A 21,940-nucleotide genomic window follows, 5' to 3' on the forward strand; every position below is an offset into this window, starting at 1 on the left:
GGGAGGGGGACATGTTTGGAATTGGAAACTAAACAGGCAGGTCTCCAACAGGTCTTTGTTCCCACCTGCAGCCAGATCATGTGTGCGTGGAATAATCCTCTGTTTGTGACCATGGGGAGTTCCTGACCTCCAGTACATGCCGCTCTGGGGGCCACCTGCTGTCCTAAGGCTCTGTCCATGTCAGGGGGTAGCACTGGGTTGCAGCAACAGGTCCCAGCAACACCACTGGCCAGCTGGGCAGCCTTGGGCATGTCCTAGCACTCTCTGGACAGCACTTCACCCTTTCAGAGTGAAAGGGTTGGCTTGGCTGATCCCTACAGCCCCCCTGCCTCCAGCTCCAGGATTCTAATCTACTTACTTCTTCAAAAATCCAGGTCAGATTTTATGTCCAATCAGTTTTCTCTGGTTAAGCCTATTCACCTGGTATGCCTGTTGAACCACTGCCTTGAAAACATTCCATTTTGTCTTCTCCAGTGGATCCTGGAACCTCAAACAGACTGCAAGGCTTCCCAAGGGCAAGAACTGGGTTCCCCCTCATTAGCCTGTGTGTTCAGGGGCAGCATGAAAAAGCTAGAGGATTATCGGACCATTCCCTGCGTCAGTGCACAGGTAAGAGCTAAACAATCCTGTGTATGCACAGAATGAACTCTAGACCAATCTGCAGGCATCATAGTGGAACATGCAGCACTGTGAGGCCTGGGTGAGGGGCAGGAGCGGCTCTGGCCTCCCTCCACCCCCAAAACAGGGAGTTTCCCTTCAGCAAATGGGTTGGAGGCCTGAGTTTCATGCAGAGGAAAACAGCCTACCCTGGGGAGATGAGTGCACATTCCCTTCCTGGGAAGGAGTTGGGGCAGAGGGGCATGTCACAGCGTGAGGCTGAGACCTTGCCTCAGGCACTGGGCCAAGAGGAGTTTCTGTGCAAAACCCGGCATGTGAATTACTAGCGTTGCAAACAGGTGAAATTCCAGCTTAAAATGGCATGGAACAGTCTAAGAGACAAGAGGGAGAACAACATGGGTTTGGAGGTTTTGAGTAGCTCTCAAAACCAAGGCTGGTCCTTGCCTGATGTAGAATGAGATGGGGTGGGGAGAGGGGGAGGCTCTGAGAGGAAAGAGCAGGGCCATCAGGACACACATGTGGCTATGTCAGTAAATCATCCAGAAAGCATTTGTCCTAGCTGAGTCACCATGGCTCTGACAAAGTGCTCCTGTCTGGGTTCCGGGAGAGGCAGGGCTGGCTGTCATACTTGCTCAGTTTGGAAACAGGCCTACTCCTTGGTGAGACAGAGTCTACTTCCGGTTCCCTGGCATGCTCCCCCATGCTCCGTCTTCTGGCCAAGGGCTCTGCCTTCTCTCTGCCATAGAGCCAGCCTGCCTGCCCGGTGGGTACTGACCGTGGGTACAGCCCTTTACACAGGAAAGAGGACATCCTGAAGGAAACCTGTGTCTGCCCTCACTGACTCCATGTCTGGAAGACAGAACCTGGCACTGGCCCTGAAGGTTCTGGGCATGACACACTGCCCTGTGCCCTTGGGGAGCTCTCAGTCTAATGGAATCCAGCCAACTTATGAGGTGCTGCTCTGCAAACTCATCCACCAAACAAGGCCCCCCATCTCCACCCTCAAGAGGCTCACCACCCATCAAGGAGAAAGCCTGTGCACAGTCAGAACTCATAGAAGAGACAGGGCCCATCACCACTTGATGATGAGTTTTCCAGATTCCAAAGTCATTTTCAAGTTTTGTTCAAATTATGAGATCTGCTTAAGTGATAGATGCTGAACTTAAAAGAAAGAAACACTTAAGAAGTTTTTTTTTGTCTAAAGCAATCCAAGAAGAGATGAAATGGGGTCAAACAGGCAAGACGGGGGACGTTTTTCTTTTACTAAAAGTGACAGTGGCAATTGGTACCGAAATTTTTTGCAACTAGTGAACATATTCACCAGGGTTATACTCTCAGCCACAGAAAGGCCTAGATAGTGGTGTTTATCTTATTCTCATCTTCTGTGTTCAGAGACAGGAAACCGTCTAAAAGGGAAGGTTTGAAAAGACAAATGAAGACTTTTATCTTTAGTGTTTGTGACTGATGAAAATAGAGAAGGGGCCAGTACAAGTTGCAAGAGATAACTATGCTTGGGGCACAGTGACTTCAATCTACCTAAGACTTGAAAACAGACCAATAGGAAGGATTTTTTTTTTAATTTGAAAAAATATTTGACTTCATAAAAGAAAATTAAGAATCGGCATAAACATATCACATTATTGAAGCATTTCCCTTCCCAAAAAAATAGCACCATAAAATTCCCAGTTTCAACCGGCAATTTTTTTAAAAAAGATTTTATTTATTTATGTGACAGAGAGACAGCCAGCGAGAGAGGGAACACAAGCAGGGGGAGTGGGAGAGGAAGAAGCAGGCTCCCAGCGGAGGAGCCCGATGTGGGACTTGATCCCGAAACACCAGGATCACGCCCTGAGCCAAAGGCAGACGTTTAATGACTGTGCTACCCAGGAGCCCTTCAACTGGCAATTTTTATATACCCAAGTTAAATATTTCCACAAATGTTATTTTATTGAATATTTATTAATAGTCCTCTGAGAAAATTTATATTAAACCCATTTTGTAGTTGGAAAAATAATTTTGTTATTTAGTGCTTAATTTTCCATGTTTCAATAAAATTTTGAAAATGTAAAGCCTGAAAAAAAATGTAAACCCTAGAAAATCCAAGGTCTAAAGAGGAGAAAGCAAAATATTACCACTGAGAGCCTCTAACAAAACCCATCTATGTCCTTGGGTAGCTGAGCAGAGGTACTCCACCACTTGGTGGCAGCGTACCTAATTTGCCAGCATGTATCTGATAAAGGCAATCTGTAAAATTAGTTTTATAACATAAAATGTCAGTATCCAACATATGCCTAAAAATGTGAACAAACCCCAAACACCAGTGAAGGGCACATGATAAGGCCTAACCAATGACAGGTGAAGCAAGAAATATAAAACATGTCAAAAACAATGATATAGTAGAAAAGGGAAAAACTGCCCCAAATCTGGAACCCACTACGTGAAAAATACATCCTTCTTCCCAGTTTTAGCCTGTCTCTACAACATCTCTATTAAGGGAACTCCCTTATTTCCAACATTGACAAATAAATCAGAACTAAATTTAAATCATCCTGATCCTCTAGCATGAATTCCAGAAAAAACCTGAACGTCCTGGGACTTATTCACCCGACATATTGAAATGTACCTAATCAAGGCGGCACTAGAAATACCAGCTTCCCAATCAGCCTGCTGTTGGTGAGCCATAAGCTGCAGCAGCCTAAGGCAGAAAATGCAGTGCCACACCTAAGCTTTAGAGGCTCGTTCAACATTGCTACCCAGAGACAAACTCCAAGGAGACCTAACTTGGAAGGCAGATAAGGACCTCTGCGCAGAGGAGCACAGAGGAGGTTAACAACTATTCTGAGCCAAGCCAAGAACAGATTGCACAACCAGCCAATGAGCTGAAACACATCCAACGACAAAACTAAAAATTGGCTGTGGGTAGAAAGCAGTGAAGTCCTTCTAGATTTCATGTCAGATCCGAACTTTAATGTACGGTTCCCATTAAGAGTGCTAGTAGTTCAGGGAAGTAAAAAGAATCCTGCCCTGAGAGACCCCCAAAGGGCAGGCCCTGTGACCAACTCCTTTACTCTTTTCAAATCCAGGATCAGGCTTGGGTGCATAACACAGGGCACTACATTACGGTTTCTTGGTGATGGTAATAACAATGCACAGTGGGGCCTGGTTGTTGATGAGCAAATAAACAATGCTGGAGAAATGTCAAGACTTGGAAGTCTAAGGCAAGGCATATTGGAAATATAAATTAGGAAATCTGGAAAGCAATTTGGCAATGTGAATCACTGGCCTTAAAAAAATGTCTATGATTGCCACAAATCTATCCCAAAGAAACCATCTAAAAAGTAGACAAAGGTTTATACACAAAGGTGTTTACTGAGTGTTATATATAGCAATGAAATTCTGAAAATGACTTAGATGTCTAATGACAGCATTAATTAAAATATGGTGCATCCCAAGACACAATATTATGCTGAAAAAGTGTTTAATGTTAAGAAAATATTCTCATGGTATAATGCAAAGTGGAATAGAACAAGAAGCAAAATTAAATAAGCAACATAATTCAATTCTTTTAAAAGTTCTAAATAACAGGAAAGAAATATGTCAATATATTAATTGTTCTTTCTACATGGTCGAGTTATAAGTATTTATTTTAATTCTTTAGATTTTTCTGCAGTTAATTTCTATAAGAAAGAAATGGTTTTCTAATTAATAAGAGGTCAAGACTTTATCACACTACTATATATGTTAACTCATTCCATATTTCTTGTAAGTCCGCTCGGTGTTTCTGACCTCACTGCTATCATTGATATTCCTGCTAGCTCTATCCTGACCTTAACCATCTCCCTGGGCCCAACTTTGACAAAGCAGCCCTGGGGCAAGGAAGGACAGGTGGCAAAACAAGGTCTCTACTTTCCAGCAAGGAAAGGGAAAGACGTGCTGTTTACCGTCAGCCCCTTCTGAGTGCCAAGTCCTGGGCTAGGCTCTGTTCATGGGTTCTTGTGTAATCTTCACCACTGTTGTGCTTAGTAATCCTTTTACGCCTATTTTACAGGTTAGTAAATTTGTCGGCAACCATGCACATTTCTTCTCCTAGAACAGAAGTTTCTGGGTTCATTCTTCTTGGGCTGTAATCCCCCACCTCATTTCCAGGATCAGTATTTTCCCTCGAGCTCACTTGTCCTTCTCTGCCAGTCCACTATTGTTAGCTCCACTCCCACCAATTCCACGTCCCTTCCAAGGGTTACATTGAAGACGCCTGTGCAAGACAAACGACATTCCTCTCTCCATCAGGAATGCTTTGTCCAACGCTGGATCCTTGATTTATCACCTAAAGGCATTCACTGGTTCCTGGAATAACCAGGCCTGCTTCCCTTAGCTACTTCATGACCACACAGTTTCCGCCTCTGATCATCCAGGTTATTGTTCTCCAGGGAATCACAAATTCTTGTCTCTACATTTGAAGTATCATGGCTAGCTCTGCCTCTGCCACACACATAGTTGCTTTTCACAGGGTTTCCAAGAGCCCTGCAGGCCCTGCAGCCCCAACAGGGCTGTGCCAGCCAGACATGCCAAGTCCAGCGATGGCATGGTCAGGGAAGGGGACCAGCTTCAAAATGTATCAGCAGAATGCTAATGCCAGAATGGTGCTTCTGCCACCAGAGTAATGCAGAAGACAGACCAGACAGGTGGTTGAGTGAAAGAAAGGCCTCAAAACCAAGGAAACTGAACAGGACTACCATCTCTAGAGTATAATAGGAACCAGGCTTTATGTGCATGGTCCCTGACACTGGCAGGTTTTTACTCATCTGTTTAAATAGTTTCCATGGTCTTAAGTGCTTCTGTTTTTTTACATCTCTTGGTGTTATTTGGTCACTACAGCCTAGTTGACTATCATCCATAGATGAGCATAACTGAGGAGCATTTAATGTCTATAACTGAAGAAAAATACCTGGGGGAGAAAGTCTGAGGCACCCCCAACAATCACCTCCAGTATCCCGCACCTCCATGCCCACCATGGCTGCCTTAACCAGCAGAAACCCAGGCGTGAGGTAATTGCCATCTGCCTTTCTCCACCAGCACCCTCACACTTAGAACCCAAAGAGAACCTTAGAGAAAGCAGGTTTGATGCACAGATCATCGCTGCCCACCACCATTACACCTGTCTGACCCCTCATCTCCTTACCACCCTCTTCCATTGTCCTGATCCAATCCAATACTTGGCCTATCCTGAAGCATCGACCTTCCTGCTATCCCCAGATCTGTCCCCTGCACTCCATCACCATGGCCTCCTTCACTCCGGCTCCTTATTTTTTCATTGGGTAACAGTTCAAGCTCTGGTACTAGAGCATCTAGCTCTAAGTTATACCGGCTGTGTGTCCATAGGCAAGTTACCTAACCTCTCAGAGCTTTAGGCTTCAGTCCCCTCATATATAAAAGAGGAATAATCATGCCCACCTCAACATGCCATGAGAATTAAGTTATACATGCAAAACACCTGACAGTGCAATGCAGGTTAAAGATAATAATAACAGTTAGCATTATTAATTACCTAATAGATCAGTTCTAGAGGCTGGATGCATTGTGCTTTTTCCCCCACTCAAAATCACATTTGAGAATTCATCCATGCTGTTGAATATCACAGTAGTTCAAAAAAGCTAGTCAAAGAAAACTACATATGGTATGATACCATTTTTATAAAACTCAAAAACAAGCAAAACTAAACAATATATTGTTTATGGAAACATGTGGTAAACTATACCAAAAAAGCAAGAGAAGGATAAACACAAAACTCAGAATAGTGGTTGTTTCTGGGGGATGTAAGGGGGATCAGGCTGAGGAGGAGTCAGAGGAAGCTTTAAAAGCAGATGTGATATTCTGCTTCTGAAGTTGGGGGGTGAGCTCTCAGGTGTTCATTTTAACATTATGCTTCATAACTTACCATATACATTATGTCTCTTCTTTAATATGTAGCAAATATTACTAGATATGTATTATTATTATTATTATTATTATTATTATTATTATTCTCCTTTAGGAGACAGACCAAGAAGTACTGAGCGCTGGGTGCTACAGAGAGATTGCTCAATAATTTCTTCACGACACTCTCGTGAGATGGGCATTCTTTTCCTAAATTAAAAATCAGAATATTGGACCAGAAATGTTGAGTTACATGCCCAAGGTTTCATCCCATGCCAAATATCTTCCATTTGCCCCTCCAAATCCATTCTCCATCCTTTCCCCTCTACCTGACAAACCTGGGAGGCTGGCCCACATTGATTGCACCAGTGGGCTCCCTGTCACCCCCTCTGGCTGCATTCAGTCAATGACAAACAACGACAGGAGGTCAGAAAATGAGAGGATAGTGAAGTAAGAGAATAGATTCCCCTTCCCCCTATCATGGCATCACCCAAGGCCACAGCTCCTGTCAGGCAGCCCTCTCACACAGCCATCTCTCTCCAGATTCTGGGAACTGCTCCTGACCTTGCTCCTTCAGGCTTAGAATAGTAACATCTCCCCTCCCTGCAGTTTCTAGCCCTGGGATAACTTGGAAATCCAAACCTTGCTGGTTTCCGTGTTCCCTGCCTGCATGATTGTAAACTGTGCCTTCATTAAACTCTTCTCGGACTACCCATGTTGAGTGGCCATGCGCTTCCTTACTGAGAAGCGGTAGAGCTGGGATCTGAACCTCAGCGTCTTCCATCTATCCTAGGATGCCTCTCTTCCCTTCACTGTGAAGGTCTGCACAGCTCCGAGGAAGGTGATCACTAATGAGAGTAGTTACTGTTGTGATTTTACATTCCTTAACAGCACAGTAGAACGCTGTTTGCCCTTTAGGACTTGTGTTACACACAGCTTAACAATAGGGACACTTAAACTGCTATCGCTCAAATTTCTGTAGAATCTGGGACCTGTAATAGAAATTATAAACTCTCTGTATATAAGCAACAAAATAAATTTAAAAGGAATGTGAAAAGGAGTAAGTTTTAGGCCAATGTTCTCATTGGTCCTATTTTCTGGACCTTCTATCAGTCCTCCCCATATCCTCCTTTAATAGACGATCCCAGAACAAAGGGCAGGAGGCCAACAACACATCTCCACAGGCCTTTGCAATAAAACACACTCAGTGATGACAGTTTGGATAGCTTGGGCTCTCTAAGGCTGAGCATAGTGGGAGGAAACCCTTGCACTTTTTACCTCCTCATCTGTTAACTGTCTTTCTGGCTCTTTCTGCATATTTCTATTTTCTGGTGATGCTGCACGAAGTCAGTGCTGGCTATAAGCCCAATTTATCTCTTGCCGAAATCAGTAGAACAAGAGCAAGTGTTATCAAATAATAAGCTGTGAATATTGGCACCTTGGTTTGATTGGCATTACAGAATATCCCATCTTAATTTCTTGTCATCTTTCCTCACCAGTATGATTTCTGCCTTTCTTGCCAGACCACTTAGCATCTCAGCTGCACTGCTAAGAGCAGAATTAAGTGGCAGACACATCAAGGGGCTAGCAATTGGTGCCCTTAGAAGCAGCAGAAAGATGATCACGACAAAGCAGGATAATGAAGACGATGAAGACGAGAAATTCAACGCGACAAAAGTAATCCAGGATTTTTATTTTATTTTATTTTATTTTATTTTATTTTATTTTATTTTATTTTATTTTATTTTTTTACTAGCTACTTAGAAATTCCTATTTCAAGCATTTGGTCAACTCTCAATAATCACAGTGGGTAGATTATCTACACTGTGAGCTCTGCCTGGGCAATTATTTACTCTCAGGCTAAACATTCTATCCTGTCTCTCAATTTCTAGGAACATTCATCAGCTGATTGTATCTGAGTATTTCCTTTCTGTTCCTTTCATGTACAAGTAGCTGCAAGCAGATAGCAGACCAGAAGGATAAAAAAAAGTTCGCTGAGTATAGCATGGGTGACAGTCAGGAAAGATAACGTGAGTGCCCACCAAGATGCCTATCTGGGCCCTGGCTCATAGTAGGCACTCAGCAAACATTTGTTGAATTCAGTTAATGGAGTTATTAGCAAGTTGAACTGGAAGACTTTCCAGGCCTCTTCCCACTCTCATAGTCTGTGATTCCTCAGAAGAAGATGACAGAAAGCGTGAAGAAGATCCTGGAGATGGGTGCTCAGACCCACCAGGAGCACAAAAGAGAAGTCGGAAAGGACTTACCTCAGGCCAAGATGGATCCCCAAAGAGTAACTAGGCTGTTCCAAACTGTCACAGTCCAGGATGATCCTTGTCCCAGGTGATGCCCCTAAATTCCCACCCAGAGTCCAAGGGGACTGGAAAGCAGTTCCCTTAGGATTTCAGATGTAGATACCATCTGAAGTGAAATTCCAGGCCCTAACTTATTTAGGGAGCCTGAGAAAGGAAGTGTATGTTGGGAGGGGGTGATAATTCTCTGTTTTGAGGTCCTATATTTTATGCTGTGTCTTTTTCCCCCCAATAACATAGAAACAAAATTTGGGACAAGAAAGCCTGTTAGAAATTATCCAATCCAGCCTCCAGTCCAATGGAAGAATTCTTACAGCTTCCCTAACAGAAGATCACCCCCTCTCCATTGACACAAAGCCCACTTTCTCCAGAGGCAGCAGCAAGACTGTTGGACAGCTCCCACATGGGCTGGTTCTTTCATGTTGGAGTCCCAACCTCTAACCATGCCTTTTCCCTCTCCTTTGGGGCAGCTCTCCTGACACCTGAAGTCAGGAACCACTTTTCTTCCATTTTCATTCCTGCCAGAAAACATCCTTCAATCCTTCAACTGTAGAGACACACTTTGTGGGTCCCTCAATATGCTGCTCCCCTGACAATACTCTAAGTGGTCGATGTCATTCTTAAAATGGACTGGCAGAATTCAGTGTTGCATAGCTGAATGCAGTGGTCCGGAAGTGGCCTGGCCTTCACAGAGGATAGTGGGACGATTTCTTCCCATTCATTTCTAAATTTTCACAACCATCTGTTTAATCATCTATTCTAGAATGGTGCCAGAATTGGCCTCACGATGACTGATTCCTTAGATTCTGGGATCTTCTTTTCATCACTTACTGGTCCTTATTGGCCTGCCTTCTGCTGGCCAGCTCATCTCTGGTGCTACCAGCACAGTTATATATTGTGCTGTCCTTTATAGCTCATGGTTTGCACTGGGTAGGAAAATACCCAGGTTTTACCTAACTCTCTCAAAATGTTCCTGCTTACCATGAATGCTCAGTCTGCCTGGCATGTAGAGGCTCTAAATATTTGTTAAATAAACAATGAACGAATAAATGCATGAATAAATGAATGTCAAATATCACCTATGGAAGATGACGCCAGTCTGTGAAGCACACTCCGCCCTGACAGGAGCCTGTCTTTTAGCCTCTTGAGCCAGGACCCACCATAGATCATTGCCTCTCATCAGTATCATTGACCTAATCTAGCTATTCATTTTCATAGTTTCCCTTCTTTCCCAAAGCTGTGGCTAAGCAGAAGAGTGGGGAACACCATCTGACCTGCAAAGTTTTTCAGTTTCCCTCCCCAGACTTCACTGTCTTTGGAACAATTCTGTTTCAGGTTTTGTTTCCAACAGTCGTCATGTGTGAACTTGAGGCCAACAGAATTAGGAAGTGATGGGTGGGCATGACTAGTTGGTAAACTCAGCAACCTGCCAGGTGCTCACACTCCAAGTAAACAAAGACCCTTGGAACAGAGGCAGCAGGACTCCAAGAAAAATTCTTTTTTTGGGGGGGTAAGATTTGATTTATTTATGTCAGGGAGAGAGAGAGGGAGAGAGAGCACAAGCGGGGGGAGTGGCAGGCAGAGGGAGAAGCAGGCTCCTCGCTGAGCAAGGAGCCCAATGCAGGACTCGATCCCAGGACACTGGGATCATGACCTAAGCCAAAGACAGATGCTTAACCAATTGAGCCACCCAGGCGTCCCTTTGAGAACAATTCTTCCCACTGAAGGTGGCAACAGGATACTTGCCTCCCACCTGCGAGAACCTATGAAGAACCTTTTTTTTTTTTTTTGCTCTCAGGGGCACAGGATGCAATGCCTGGGAACTCCCTCTGAGAAGCAGAGAGCTTGCATCCAGTATATTCCGTCAATGATAATGTATTGTTTCTCCTTTTCCGTGACCTTCCTCTCAGGCCCTCTCAGATTTCATTCCCCTTCACCCCCTCCTTTTTAATTGCTGTCAATCTATTTTGTCCCATCTTTGCTTAACAAATCAGAATGAAGAAAAGTTTTTTTTCCAATTCTTTTACCTTCTATTCTTTAGAAGGTAAGTGTGCATTAGCTGCAGGGATGTGATAAACATACCAGAAAGGAAAAATGTACACTTCCTGTCTCCAGGGACCCCAATTTCTTCTGACTCTAAAAGAACTGAGAGTTCATCATGGGTCCCCATGAAAACTTCTTTTGTAAATTGCTTTAGAAAATGCCTGGTTTTATGCCTGTTAGTAGTATACTTGGGAAAGGTGCTTTTAAAACTGCTTAGCCCCTAGATGACTAAATTGCTAAATTACCTACATCAATCATGGGCAATTTAGTCCATCTCCTTGCCTCTGAGACAGAAGGAAGTATTTCTTCTGTACAAAGAGACCTCCAGGAAAAAAAAAGTATTCTATTCGATTCTTCATCCAAAGACTCCTGCACTCAAAGTTTAGAAGTTCTTCTTTGGATTTATAACCTGAATCCCTTTCATTGGAACTTAAGACCTTTTATCTCTTTTCTGATTCCCAGCAGATATCATAAAGAAAAAAAGAGAGAGACACTATTTGACATCTGTTTGTGCACAGCCTTCTGTGGGGGCTCTTCGGGGTTCCCCATGCTAGTCAATATCCTCCCAAGCCCTGGATGGCCACTTTTAAATCCCCTGTACCATTTGCCCATCACCGTCCACCAATCCCTTTACATTTGTCTCCCTCGTAGCACTTTTAAATGTAGTGCTCGCCTCACTGGACACCTGCTTCAAGAACCTCATCAGCACTTTCTTTTTTTAAAAAATTTTTTCTATTTATTTGAGGAAGAGAGAGCAAGTGAGAGAGAGAACAAGCTGGGGGGAGAGGCAGAGGGAGAGGGAGGAGCAGACTCCCCACTGAGCAGGGAGGCCAATGGGGGGCTCGATCCCAGAACCCTGGGATCATGACCCAAGCTGAAGGCAGACACTTAATGACTGAGCCACCTGGGTGCCCCAATCAGCACTTTCAACAATTATCCAAGGTCTCCCAGCAGACGCAGAGCTGAATATGGAGCTCCTCTCTGTAATCTACTAATTCTCCTATAAAATGCACAGAGACAAGAAGATTCTGAAAGCCCAAGGCACCACTTCTTATTTGCCATGACAAACACTTGGCAGGCTCCACTCCACTAAGTGGAAGAGAACAGAAATCTCTCTGACCAGGGGCAAGGATGGGAGAGCCCTGGCGGAGGAGTCAGGAGGGCAGAGTTCTAGACCAGCCGCTGCCACGGATGTCCTGTGAGCAGCTCTCATCCCCACTGACCCTGATGCCTAAGCAGAACACAACACGTAGTTGCCTAGACTGCTTCTTAGGGCTCTTCCAGCTCTCACATGCTGGGATCTCTGAGTCTACAAAGGCCTCTACTCTCCCTTCTTAGAAGATAGAGGCCACGGCCTTGACATGTCTCTCTCCACCACCCACGTGACCAGTACCACCTGGAAACACTCAGAAACCAGTGTTTCTCAACCTGTTAAAAGTATCATCATTCTCTGCCCCAATGAGGTTTTTAAACTTTTTTTCTTTAATTATCCTACCCAATGGCATTTTTTTTTAATTTTTTAAATTTATTTTAGAGAGAGAGAGCATGTGAGCAGGGAGAGGGGCAGCGGGAGAGAGAGAGAGAGAGAATCCCAAGCCAACTCCCCACTGAGCACGGGCCCAGTGCAGGGCTCAATTTCAGGACCCTGAGATCATGAACTGAGCCAAAACTGAGTCAGACGCTCGACTGAGCCACACAGGCGCCCCCACCCAGTGAAATTTTAATACCACGAATATAGTGTATACCTTCTAAGGTACAGTATGTTTATCTGTGCTTAATACATAAAAAAGCAAGCTTTTCACTAGCTGCCCCCCAACCAATTTTCATCCGCCTTGGAGGCAATATTAACCTTGCTGAAAATGTGTGACCCCGATTGAGCTGAGGGCTGCATCTAGCTGTGCGACACAAGTTCAGTTATTTGCCCCAAACTCCAAAAGCCATAAACATATTCACAAGCCACAGATTTTGAAAATAATCCATTGCACAAGCCAGAGTGGAATCAGCCAGACTTCCCACTTCCCTAAGGAAAACAGCAACTTCCCACCCTCCTCCCCAGGCCACAATGTCTCCTGCTCCAGCCCCTGTCCTTGTTCTCACCTCTGCCCAGGGCTCCCACTCCATTATGTGGGTCCCAGCAGTAACAATGGGAATGATGAGAACAAGGTGAACTGTGGGTGATGTTGTTCCAGGAATAATTAGAATCCACTTCAAGGGCAGAAACAACTGGGCCTCTGGCAGGATGAAGCCTCATTCCAACTCACTTGCATCAGCCCAGCTCCCCACTCCCACCCCTGCAGGGCATTCCCCTTCACCTTACCTTGGCACACTGGCCAAATAGGTCACGAGTTTCCGCAGGTCTTCCTGTCTTATTCTGTCATGATTGCTGCGAGCAGGGAAGGTCAGGATGGGTCCGCCTCGCTTATCACGGCCCCCTGCAGGGAGGAAGAGGAGGGCCAGGGCCTTTGAGAAAACCAGCCAGAAAGTGTGCTGAAAGTCCATATGAGTGCTGGAGGAAAGAGGCAGAAATATGGGGCCCAGAGAAATGCAGTCACCGGTTAGGTGAAGGGCATGGGGTTTGGATGTGTGGTTAACATGTGTGACCTTGGGCAAGTCTTTTGATTTCTCTAATATGTCACTGCAAAGCGCCGATGAAAATACTGACGAGCATTTTACAGGGTGGCGGAGAGACTGAGGGGCTGGCAAATGGGGAAGCACTTTGAAAAGTAAAGCTCTCCAGAAATGCCAGATGATAATGAAGGTGATGATGACTGCTCTTTTTGAGAACACAAGCTATTGAACCGGCTATGGGCTTTGGAAATTTAACCTTCAATTCACTTATCTTTGCAGACCTCTGTGTGGTAGAAGGGCTCAGGATGAACTGACTACCGTGCTGAGAAACTCTTAAAGCATCCATCCAGGACATCACTGCTGGGAGGTTTTTAGATTCACAGAAAAGATGTTAAGTGTTCCCTGCACAGCCAAAGATCTACCCCTGCCTGCCTGCCTGCCTGAGGTGCCACCTGTCACTCCTGCTGGAGGAGACAGGAATCTTTATCAGAAACAAGGATGCTCAAGGTCTTAATCACTGCAAATGCATATGTACGCACTATGATTATAAATGTTTTCTAAATATCACATTAAAAAAAGCAGGAAGGAGTATAATGAAGTGATGATCATTGTTGCTATCAGAAGGCTGAGATTCTACCTGGTTGCTTTCCCCCCCCTTTTTTTCCCCTAAACTTTCTACTCACGATGTACTCTATCATTTAAAAATTTATTCTTCAATGGACACTATTAGGAAGCAGGATCGAGATTTTCAGGAGGGTCACAGGGGAAAAAGCTAATATGTCCTTACAGGCACTGGTTATTACACAAAGAAAACCTCTGCATCATGATCACAGACTCCTGCACACATCCCAGGGGGCTGGCTGAGTGGGGAGCACAAGGGGATATAACACAAAAAGGAGGAGGCATTGGCATGGCCATCACCAGTACTGGAAAAGAAGCTTAAGGATCAGCTCTCTGAAGAAGGAGCTCTTCCAAGGAAAGACAGAGGCTCCCAGGGTCCCCACCCAAGTCTGAGTTCATGAATAATGTTTCCCTCTGATTGTGGGGTCCAGAAGCCAGAGAGACAGAGGGAGGCTCGACAAACAAAATCCAAACCGTTCCAGGATACTCCTGAGGAGGAAATAAAAAGGCTGCAAAGAGAAAAGGATCAAACAAGATCAGGGCCACTAAGAGATCTGCCCTGACAAAAAAGTGTTTCAGCAGCACCACCACCCCAGCCCCACACCAGAGCAGATTTGTGTAGCTATACCACAGAGCTGGACCTGAGCCCCTAGCTCAAGACCTTCCATACCACGGGCCTGGCTCTTTGTATGAATAGACATCCCCAACTCACCTGCCTGGAAAAGGATCCCCATTCCCCAACTGCCTTCCACATGAGGAACAGGAAGCAGAGGATTAAATGGAAGGTTTCCCAAAAGCTGGGAGCATCTCCCATAGCCTCAACTTTCCTCTAACCTTGACCCACCCTAAGGATTTTCACTTTTGGGTGGTATTAAGTGCAGTTGCTGCCTTTCTTCCTGACCTTCCATGGACACAGCAGAGCCATGAGAACATGGAGAGCCACGGCTGGTCTGATTGGCAAAGGTGCCCTAAGGAGTTTGGAGGACTGCTGGCACTTCCTGAGCTAGAGCCAGTTCTGCCCTTGGAAGCACGAGTTTCATAAATATGGCTGGGGAAGGTTCCAGATGGCAGAGGAAGGGGAAGAAGGGGAGAAAGCCTGGGGAAGTGCAGTACCCCTCTTCAGGAAGCATGGATAAAGATTTGAGAGGGGGCAGTAGGATCAGCCATGTGTTTTTCAGAAAGGAGATGACCTTGTAAGAATGTAAGCATGTAGGAAGCAGAGCAGGAAGGAGCACAGAGAAAGAGAGTCATTGTGCTGGAAAGAGGGGGACAATGCGTTGAAAGAGGCCTCAGAGCAGGTGCAAGGGGAGGGGTCCTGCCTCCTTCTCTGAAGCAGGCTGACAGAACTCAAAGAGGGAGGAGATAAGGTAAGGAGAGGGAAGAACTCAGCCTGCCTGGGGGACATTGTTCTTTAGATGAAATAGCAGACTAGCCCACCTACTAAGTCAGGACAGCCTTGAGGTACTGGGAGAAAGGGGAGCAGACTGTAACTGGCCAGCGTGACTAGAGAATGAACAGCAGGACTGTGAATGAGGTGGGCTAAAAGGGATGAGGGAGGGAACTCGGGTATGGTGAGAGCTCTGTTGGAGGGTCTAGCCATGGTGTCCCTGTTAGGTTCTAATTTGAGTGAAGGCAGAATAAAGCTAATGCATGCATAAGTGGGGAGAGCCCACTGAAGGTAGGAAATGTCCTGCTGGATCATGAGTTCCCAAGGAAGAGGGGACAGCAGATGTTTTGCTCATCTGATATCCATCCTTTCCCAATTTATAGGGGAACATCAGAAAGGGTCAAAGGTAAAAGATTAAGGCCACAAACACACATACCAAAGTTAAGGTCTTGGATAATGCATGGCCAAAGGAAGGAGGTAGAAAACTTTGGTACCAAGAAGGCTGAGCGGCCATGAAGGTATAGGATTTGATGGATAATCGACATGGGTGTGAAATTACAGAGGGTGAGAAGCAGAGATGAAAAGTAAGAACCCCCTGCTGAAGTCAGTGTGCATTATGGAGGTAGATCTGAGAGGGTACGAGACAAAAGTAGCCAAGTTTTGGAAAAGGTGATACAGATGCTTGTAGGGTCCTCAAGAGTCATTCCTTTACTCATCACGTTCCTGCTGTGGGCCTATGGTGGGCTTTGGTGCCAAGAGCTACAGGACAGAGATAAAAGGAAAGAAGAAGGAGGGCACGATCTGATGTTCTAAAAGGCATAGAGGCAGGGCAGGACAGGGTTGGTGAAGACGCAAAGCCAAAAGTAGGGAAAGTTAAGGCTTCCCTGACCAAGCCAGAGGAAGAATGGTGCTCAAAAATTTCAGGGTATATCAGGCTCCAGTTAGGGAAATTGGGAAAGGTGGGAAGTAGGTGGGGGGGTGGAAACAAGAAAAATACATCAAGGGAATTACACCAAAAGTTTGGTCCATGTAACAACAGTTCTGCAAGATGTTAATGGAGACACATGATTTTTTCTTCAAGGGAATGAGGTTACTCTGTAGTTTGGGAGACAGTTTCACGTGTTTAATGGACATGTGCTTTAATGAGCATGGCAAATCTCCATGAGGCAGCTGTAATATGCATTTCCCAAACTTAGGAATGTAGAACCCTTTTTTCTTTTTTGAGGCTCATCTTGTAGGACTGCTGTTCTACGGAACACACTTCAAGAGACATGGGTCCAGGGTCTGAGATTGTGCCACAGCACTGCCTAGAGAAGGCTGTTGGTGGGAGATAAGGAGGCAGAGAGGGACATCAGGAGGTGGCTGAAAGGAGGGCATGAGTGCACATAAAGATAAGAGAGGTGAAATGAGCCCTGTACAAGCAGATTGCATAAAAGGCACAAATGGGTGCTGTGAGTGGGAGGCGCAGGCACTCCAAGGGAGCCAGAGAGGGCAAGGGGGGGGGGCGCCCAGGCTGTGAATGCAGAACAGGATGGCCAGGCCAGAATGATAGAGGCTCCCTGAGGCACAGCCACAGAGGCCGTCACACAGGCATGCACACACCCACACACAGAAGCTGTTGGGCTGCGCAGGATTCTTCCAAACGTGTGTTCCCATGGCAGCGTGCTTTCCTTTGCCCTGGCCACACTAGGGGCACTAACAGAGAAGGGTAGGCACAACCAACAGTTTGTTTCTCTGCTCACCACCTTCCTTCACAGAAAGAAATGCAACTACGACACTGCATACTTTAATTCTGGGTTTCTTTGTTTTGTTTTATTCCTGTGTTTTTTCTTTTAAAAGCTCAGGATATAAGAAGCTTTGTTGGTTTGTTTCTTGTTTCTGTTTGCTTTTGTTTTTGTTTTTAGATGCAGCCAGCCATCTCCCTAGCATCCTTAGCATCCTTCCCAGGCATGGAGAGACAATGTTCCCTAGGCCCAAAAGCTCCTGGCACCATGCACAGATGAATAAGACATACCCCAGGCTGCTCAGCCCACATCGGTACAAGGGAGTGAACTGCACGCCCCCAGCCCCCTTGCTCCTGCTCTGGGAAACTTCTACCTGCCTCATACTGGACTATCTTCCTGGCACATTGCTACTGTGTGCTCCCTTAGGACAACTCTCTATAGTTGGAAAGGTCTTTTCTAGGGCTGGCTGGGCCCGGCCGCAGGGCTCCAACTGAACAACCAAACAAGGGATCCCATGTCAGAGCACCCCGCATGTGCACTCATATGTCCTGAACTGATGCAGAATAGGATGGGGTTCGGAGGCTCTTCATTAAAGCCAGAAAGGCTTCCTAGAGGAGGCAAAGTGGGAACTGACTTGGGAAGAAGAAGAGACACTCAAGCTGGCAAACAGTGTGAGTAAAACACGGCAGGTAGAGGAAGTTTGGTCACAGGAGACAGGGGAGGATTAGCAGGATACCCAGGGGACAGGAAGGACATCAGGTTAAATGAGGCCCAGGGCCATAAAGAAGAGGAAGAAAAGATCTGATTGGGCTCCACTTAGGAGTCGAGAGTAAGCAATAGAGGGCCGTAGGCCACGTCCTGGAGCCAGGCTATGGGCAGCAGCAGAAGTCAGGTGCTAATGCTGCCCAGTGGCCCTCAAGACTTCCACACAGGGTCCTCCCACACGTTCAGCAAGCACTTTGATCCAAGCGTACAAAGGCTCTGGAGGTTGTCTTACCTACACCTCTACCCATACCGAAATCGCTGCCGCATGATCCTGCCAAGGAGCTGTTTGGCCTGGGTGTCATCATCTTCAGTGACAGGGGTTCACTACCTGATAAGATATGTAAGCACCTAACACTAATGGGAAAGGCAGCTTCTCAGCCAATGTCATCTCACAGCAACAACAATAAAACACAGTATCACGACTACTCTTACTACTACTACTAATAACAAGGAGGGCATTTAGTGCCTCACATACACCCATCGCATACTCTGCCCTCACCTCCCATCTCCACACTCTGAATCATCAGTCTCTCAGCTTTCCTCTCAATAGGCAGGAGATACCTGCTGCTTGGTTTCTCCTCCCTAAAGCCTCTCCTCTCTCTCCCTTCTCTCCATTTTGTCTTTGCCCATCAGCCAGGCCAGCAGCAGCTCTGGAGTGAAGCCATATACTGTGGGATGGTACTCGCTCTTTCCCTGTGATTCTACCACCACCCCATCAGGGTAGACCATCAGGATCATCCAGAAACAAATGCTCAGTCCACAAGGCATGAGCACTTGGGTGTGTTTCTTTAAATGTGATCCTTGGTGGGGCATTGCCATCACCCCGGCCCCTGCTGGAGATTCTATAATGGAGGCCGACGTTGGAGTCCAAGAACTGGCAGCCACAGTGATGCGGGTGCCCCTGTAGCTTGCCTTCAATTACATCACAGGCCACCGAACTCTTCTTAAAGGTCCAGAAAATAAATATTTTAAACTTATGGCCATCTGGGCTCTGATGAAACTGCACAACTCTGCTGTTGTAGTTAGCAAGCAGCCATTGACACTGCCTTTAGCAGGCTGAATAGTGGCCCCCCAAAATATCAGGTCCTAATCTGTGGAACCTGTCAGTGTTAGCTTATTTGGAAAAAAAGAGTCTACAGATGTGACTATTAAGGATACTGAGATGGGAAGATTATCCTGGTTATATGAGCAGGCCCTAAATGCAGTTACAGTTATCCTCGTTAGAGGGAGGCAGACAGAGATCTGACGCAGACAGAAGAGGGAAAGGCAATGGGACCTCAGAGGCAGAGATGGGAGTGAGATGGCCATAAACCAAGGGGTGCTGGCAGCCACGAGAAGCTGGAAGAGGCAAGAGGTAGGTTCTCTCCTAAGAGCCTCTGGAAGTTGCACAACCCTGCTGACACCTTGGTTTCAGACCACTAAACTGCTTTTGGATTTCTGGCCTCCAGAACTGTGAGAGAATACGTTTCTGTGGCTGTATGCTACCAAATCTGTGGTAACTTGTTATAGCAGCAATAGGACACTAATACTACCTACCTAAATGAATGCACATGGCCACGTTCCAATCAAATTTTACTTACAAAAACAGGTGGCTGGCTCACAGGCTATAGTTTGCTGATGGGTTGGAGAGAAAAGTCAGAAATAAATATTTGAAGTCATTCAGAAAAATAAATAAATAGATACACTCAATTGAGTTCCCTTTGCCAGGAAGGAGAGATAAAGAGGAGCCAGAAAAAATTTTCATCTCCTATCCATGATCTGCTCAGAGATGAACCCAAATAAAACCTCTGGGAATGTGTGAGATAAACAGACTCCTCCAACTGGAGCATCCCTCATAGGGACCTCAGTGGCCCATGAGGGGCCTGACTGGCCTGGGGGGGTGGGGTGAGGTCAGGTGTATGTGTGGGGGCTATGAGGTGAGGGACACCCACTCGTGATTGTGAATGTCCTCCAGAGCACCCAGCTGGGATCAGGGCTCTTTCTCCTCTGTCTGCCTGTCTCTGGAGCAAGGATGCAGCCAGCATGCCGAGTGCCGCCCCACCCCCACTTCTCTCCCACACACCAAGAAGTGATTGCCTACATGCATGTGCGCACACCCTCTGTCAAGTCCCTTGCAGAGCAAAGTTCCATAGACACTCACCAGACACGAAGGCCACTTTTTCCTTTAGGATGGGAAGGACATCAGAAGCTTTCAAACCATCATTCCGAAAAGACCCTGTGGGATGACAAAACAGAAGGAATTGGGATGAAAGAGGTCAGATGGCTGAATCCCTGGGCACCACCCTCAGCAGCCCAACCCCATCACGCGCCAGAAAGTTGTGCCTTGTTCAGGTGCTACAGCCCAGCCCAGCCCAATGGAACCAATGGAACAGGAGAAGGTCCACAACAGAAAGCACACTTCCACATGATGCCAGGCCATGGGGGTGTCCCTTCCAGTGAGAGGACAGTTCAAGTCACCCCCACCACACATACAACACTCCGTGCCTTGCAGGCAACAGCCACAGCCCTGCTGCTGTGGGCAACTTGACGATGGGGCTCTTTAAAAGCCACTTTTGTACCTCTTTGCCTAGCATGGTGTCTGGTACACAGTAAGCACTCAGTAAATATCAATGGAACAGGTTAATTAATATCAGGATTGACCACAATGCCCTAAATAATTGCTTTTGCCTTTCCCCAACCTGGCACAGTGACTCTCAGTTTTCATTGTACAAATTGTAAAAGTAAGCCACAATATCCCCAAGTGGGAAGCAAAATTGAATGCAATAACCCTTCTTCCTCCTCCCCCTCAATGGCACCCTCACCAGTCCACAACACACAGGAGGTGGGGAGACATCAATCTCCTGGGAAGGAAACACACTCCCTTCTTTAGCAACTCATTCTCTGCCTAAATTTTGTTCTCAGCTGCAGAGTCCTTTCTGGGGTCCAGCTGACTTCCTGTTAGGGGGTTGGAGGCAGAGGCCTGGGGCTCACATAGAATGGAAAATAATGATGTGCCTGGAGAAACAATAGTCTCAAAGGACAACCCAGCCTGGTGTGAGTACAAGGCACGTGGGAAGAGAAGCCCCCGCACGCGTGGACACACACACACACACACACACACACACAACCGCAGGCCAGCCCACTGTGCCCTTAGATTTAGCCCAAGCACCGCACAAGGACTCTTGGGGAGAGCCAGCCCACAGCCCACACCCTGTGAGCCATAGCTGGAATCTCTGCTGTGGATCACTACTAGGGACATCACACACGCGGTCGCCGGAAGAGTGGAGGTTCTGTATCAGCTCAGTGAGACAGAACCAGCGACCACAGGCAACTGCTCTAGTGCCTTTCTCTGCTTCGCTTACTCCCTTGTGGTCCCAATCTGACAATCTGCAGAGAAACATGCTCGGAAGATGGTCCCCACTCAGGGCCATCTCAACCTCTAAACCCTGACTGCTTCAAGAGACTCGCCTGGGAATTCTGGCAACAGCCCAGGATTAAGAGCACAGGCCCAGGGAAGGGAAATAAGCCAGCTGCACACTCAACCAAAGAGGAGGACAGATGTGCCTCCAGAATGCCAGTTTGCCAGGGTGAGGGGTTATATCCTAACCTTAAACAAATTCCCAAAGTGTCTCTGACCATTTCACCTACTTCTTCATTTTTCACTACATGAAGACAGTGAGCCTTTTTATTCATCAGTTGCTTCTCTTTACAAGCTGGCCCATAGTACCTAACCAGAATGACCCACTACAAGTCTCACTTTGAGAAGAATGTGGGCAATAGAAGAAGAAAAACATAACATGCTAAAAAACAAAAAACAAAAAACCAACCTTTAAGCACTGTTTGTACAGATCTTTACACTCTGACCTATGTCCCAACACAGAAAAATTATTAAATCTCACTACTAGAATCCACTTAGGATCCATATAAATTATTACAGATTTTACAAATAGGTACATAGGGCTTTTTTTTTTTTTTAATTCATGCAAGATGTTTTGGCTTCCTTGGCAGGG

At 46.1% G+C, this 21,940-nt stretch overlaps 1 protein-coding gene across 21 annotated transcripts in view; it reads right to left on the reverse strand.

Moving 5' to 3' along the window:
• The window catches only part of KALRN (kalirin RhoGEF kinase), a 637,031-nt gene that overhangs the window by 434,644 nt on the left and 180,447 nt on the right, over positions 1–21,940 (reverse strand). For all 21 annotated transcript variants that reach the window (XM_087861563.1, XM_045812696.2, XM_045812695.2 and 18 more), the window contains exons 2-3: positions 20,092–20,166; positions 13,204–13,318 (exon numbers count right to left, since the gene is read on the reverse strand). In XM_087861563.1, coding sequence (XP_087717689.1) covers positions 13,204–13,318; positions 20,092–20,166 — 190 coding nt within the window. The remainder of the gene's footprint in view (positions 1–13,203; positions 13,319–20,091; positions 20,167–21,940) is intronic.

This window comes from Ursus americanus, chromosome 4 (genome assembly GCF_024610735.1).
Source record: "Ursus americanus isolate L20-20 chromosome 4, mUrsAme1.1.p, whole genome shotgun sequence".
Lineage (NCBI taxonomy): Eukaryota > Metazoa > Chordata > Mammalia > Carnivora > Ursidae > Ursus > Ursus americanus.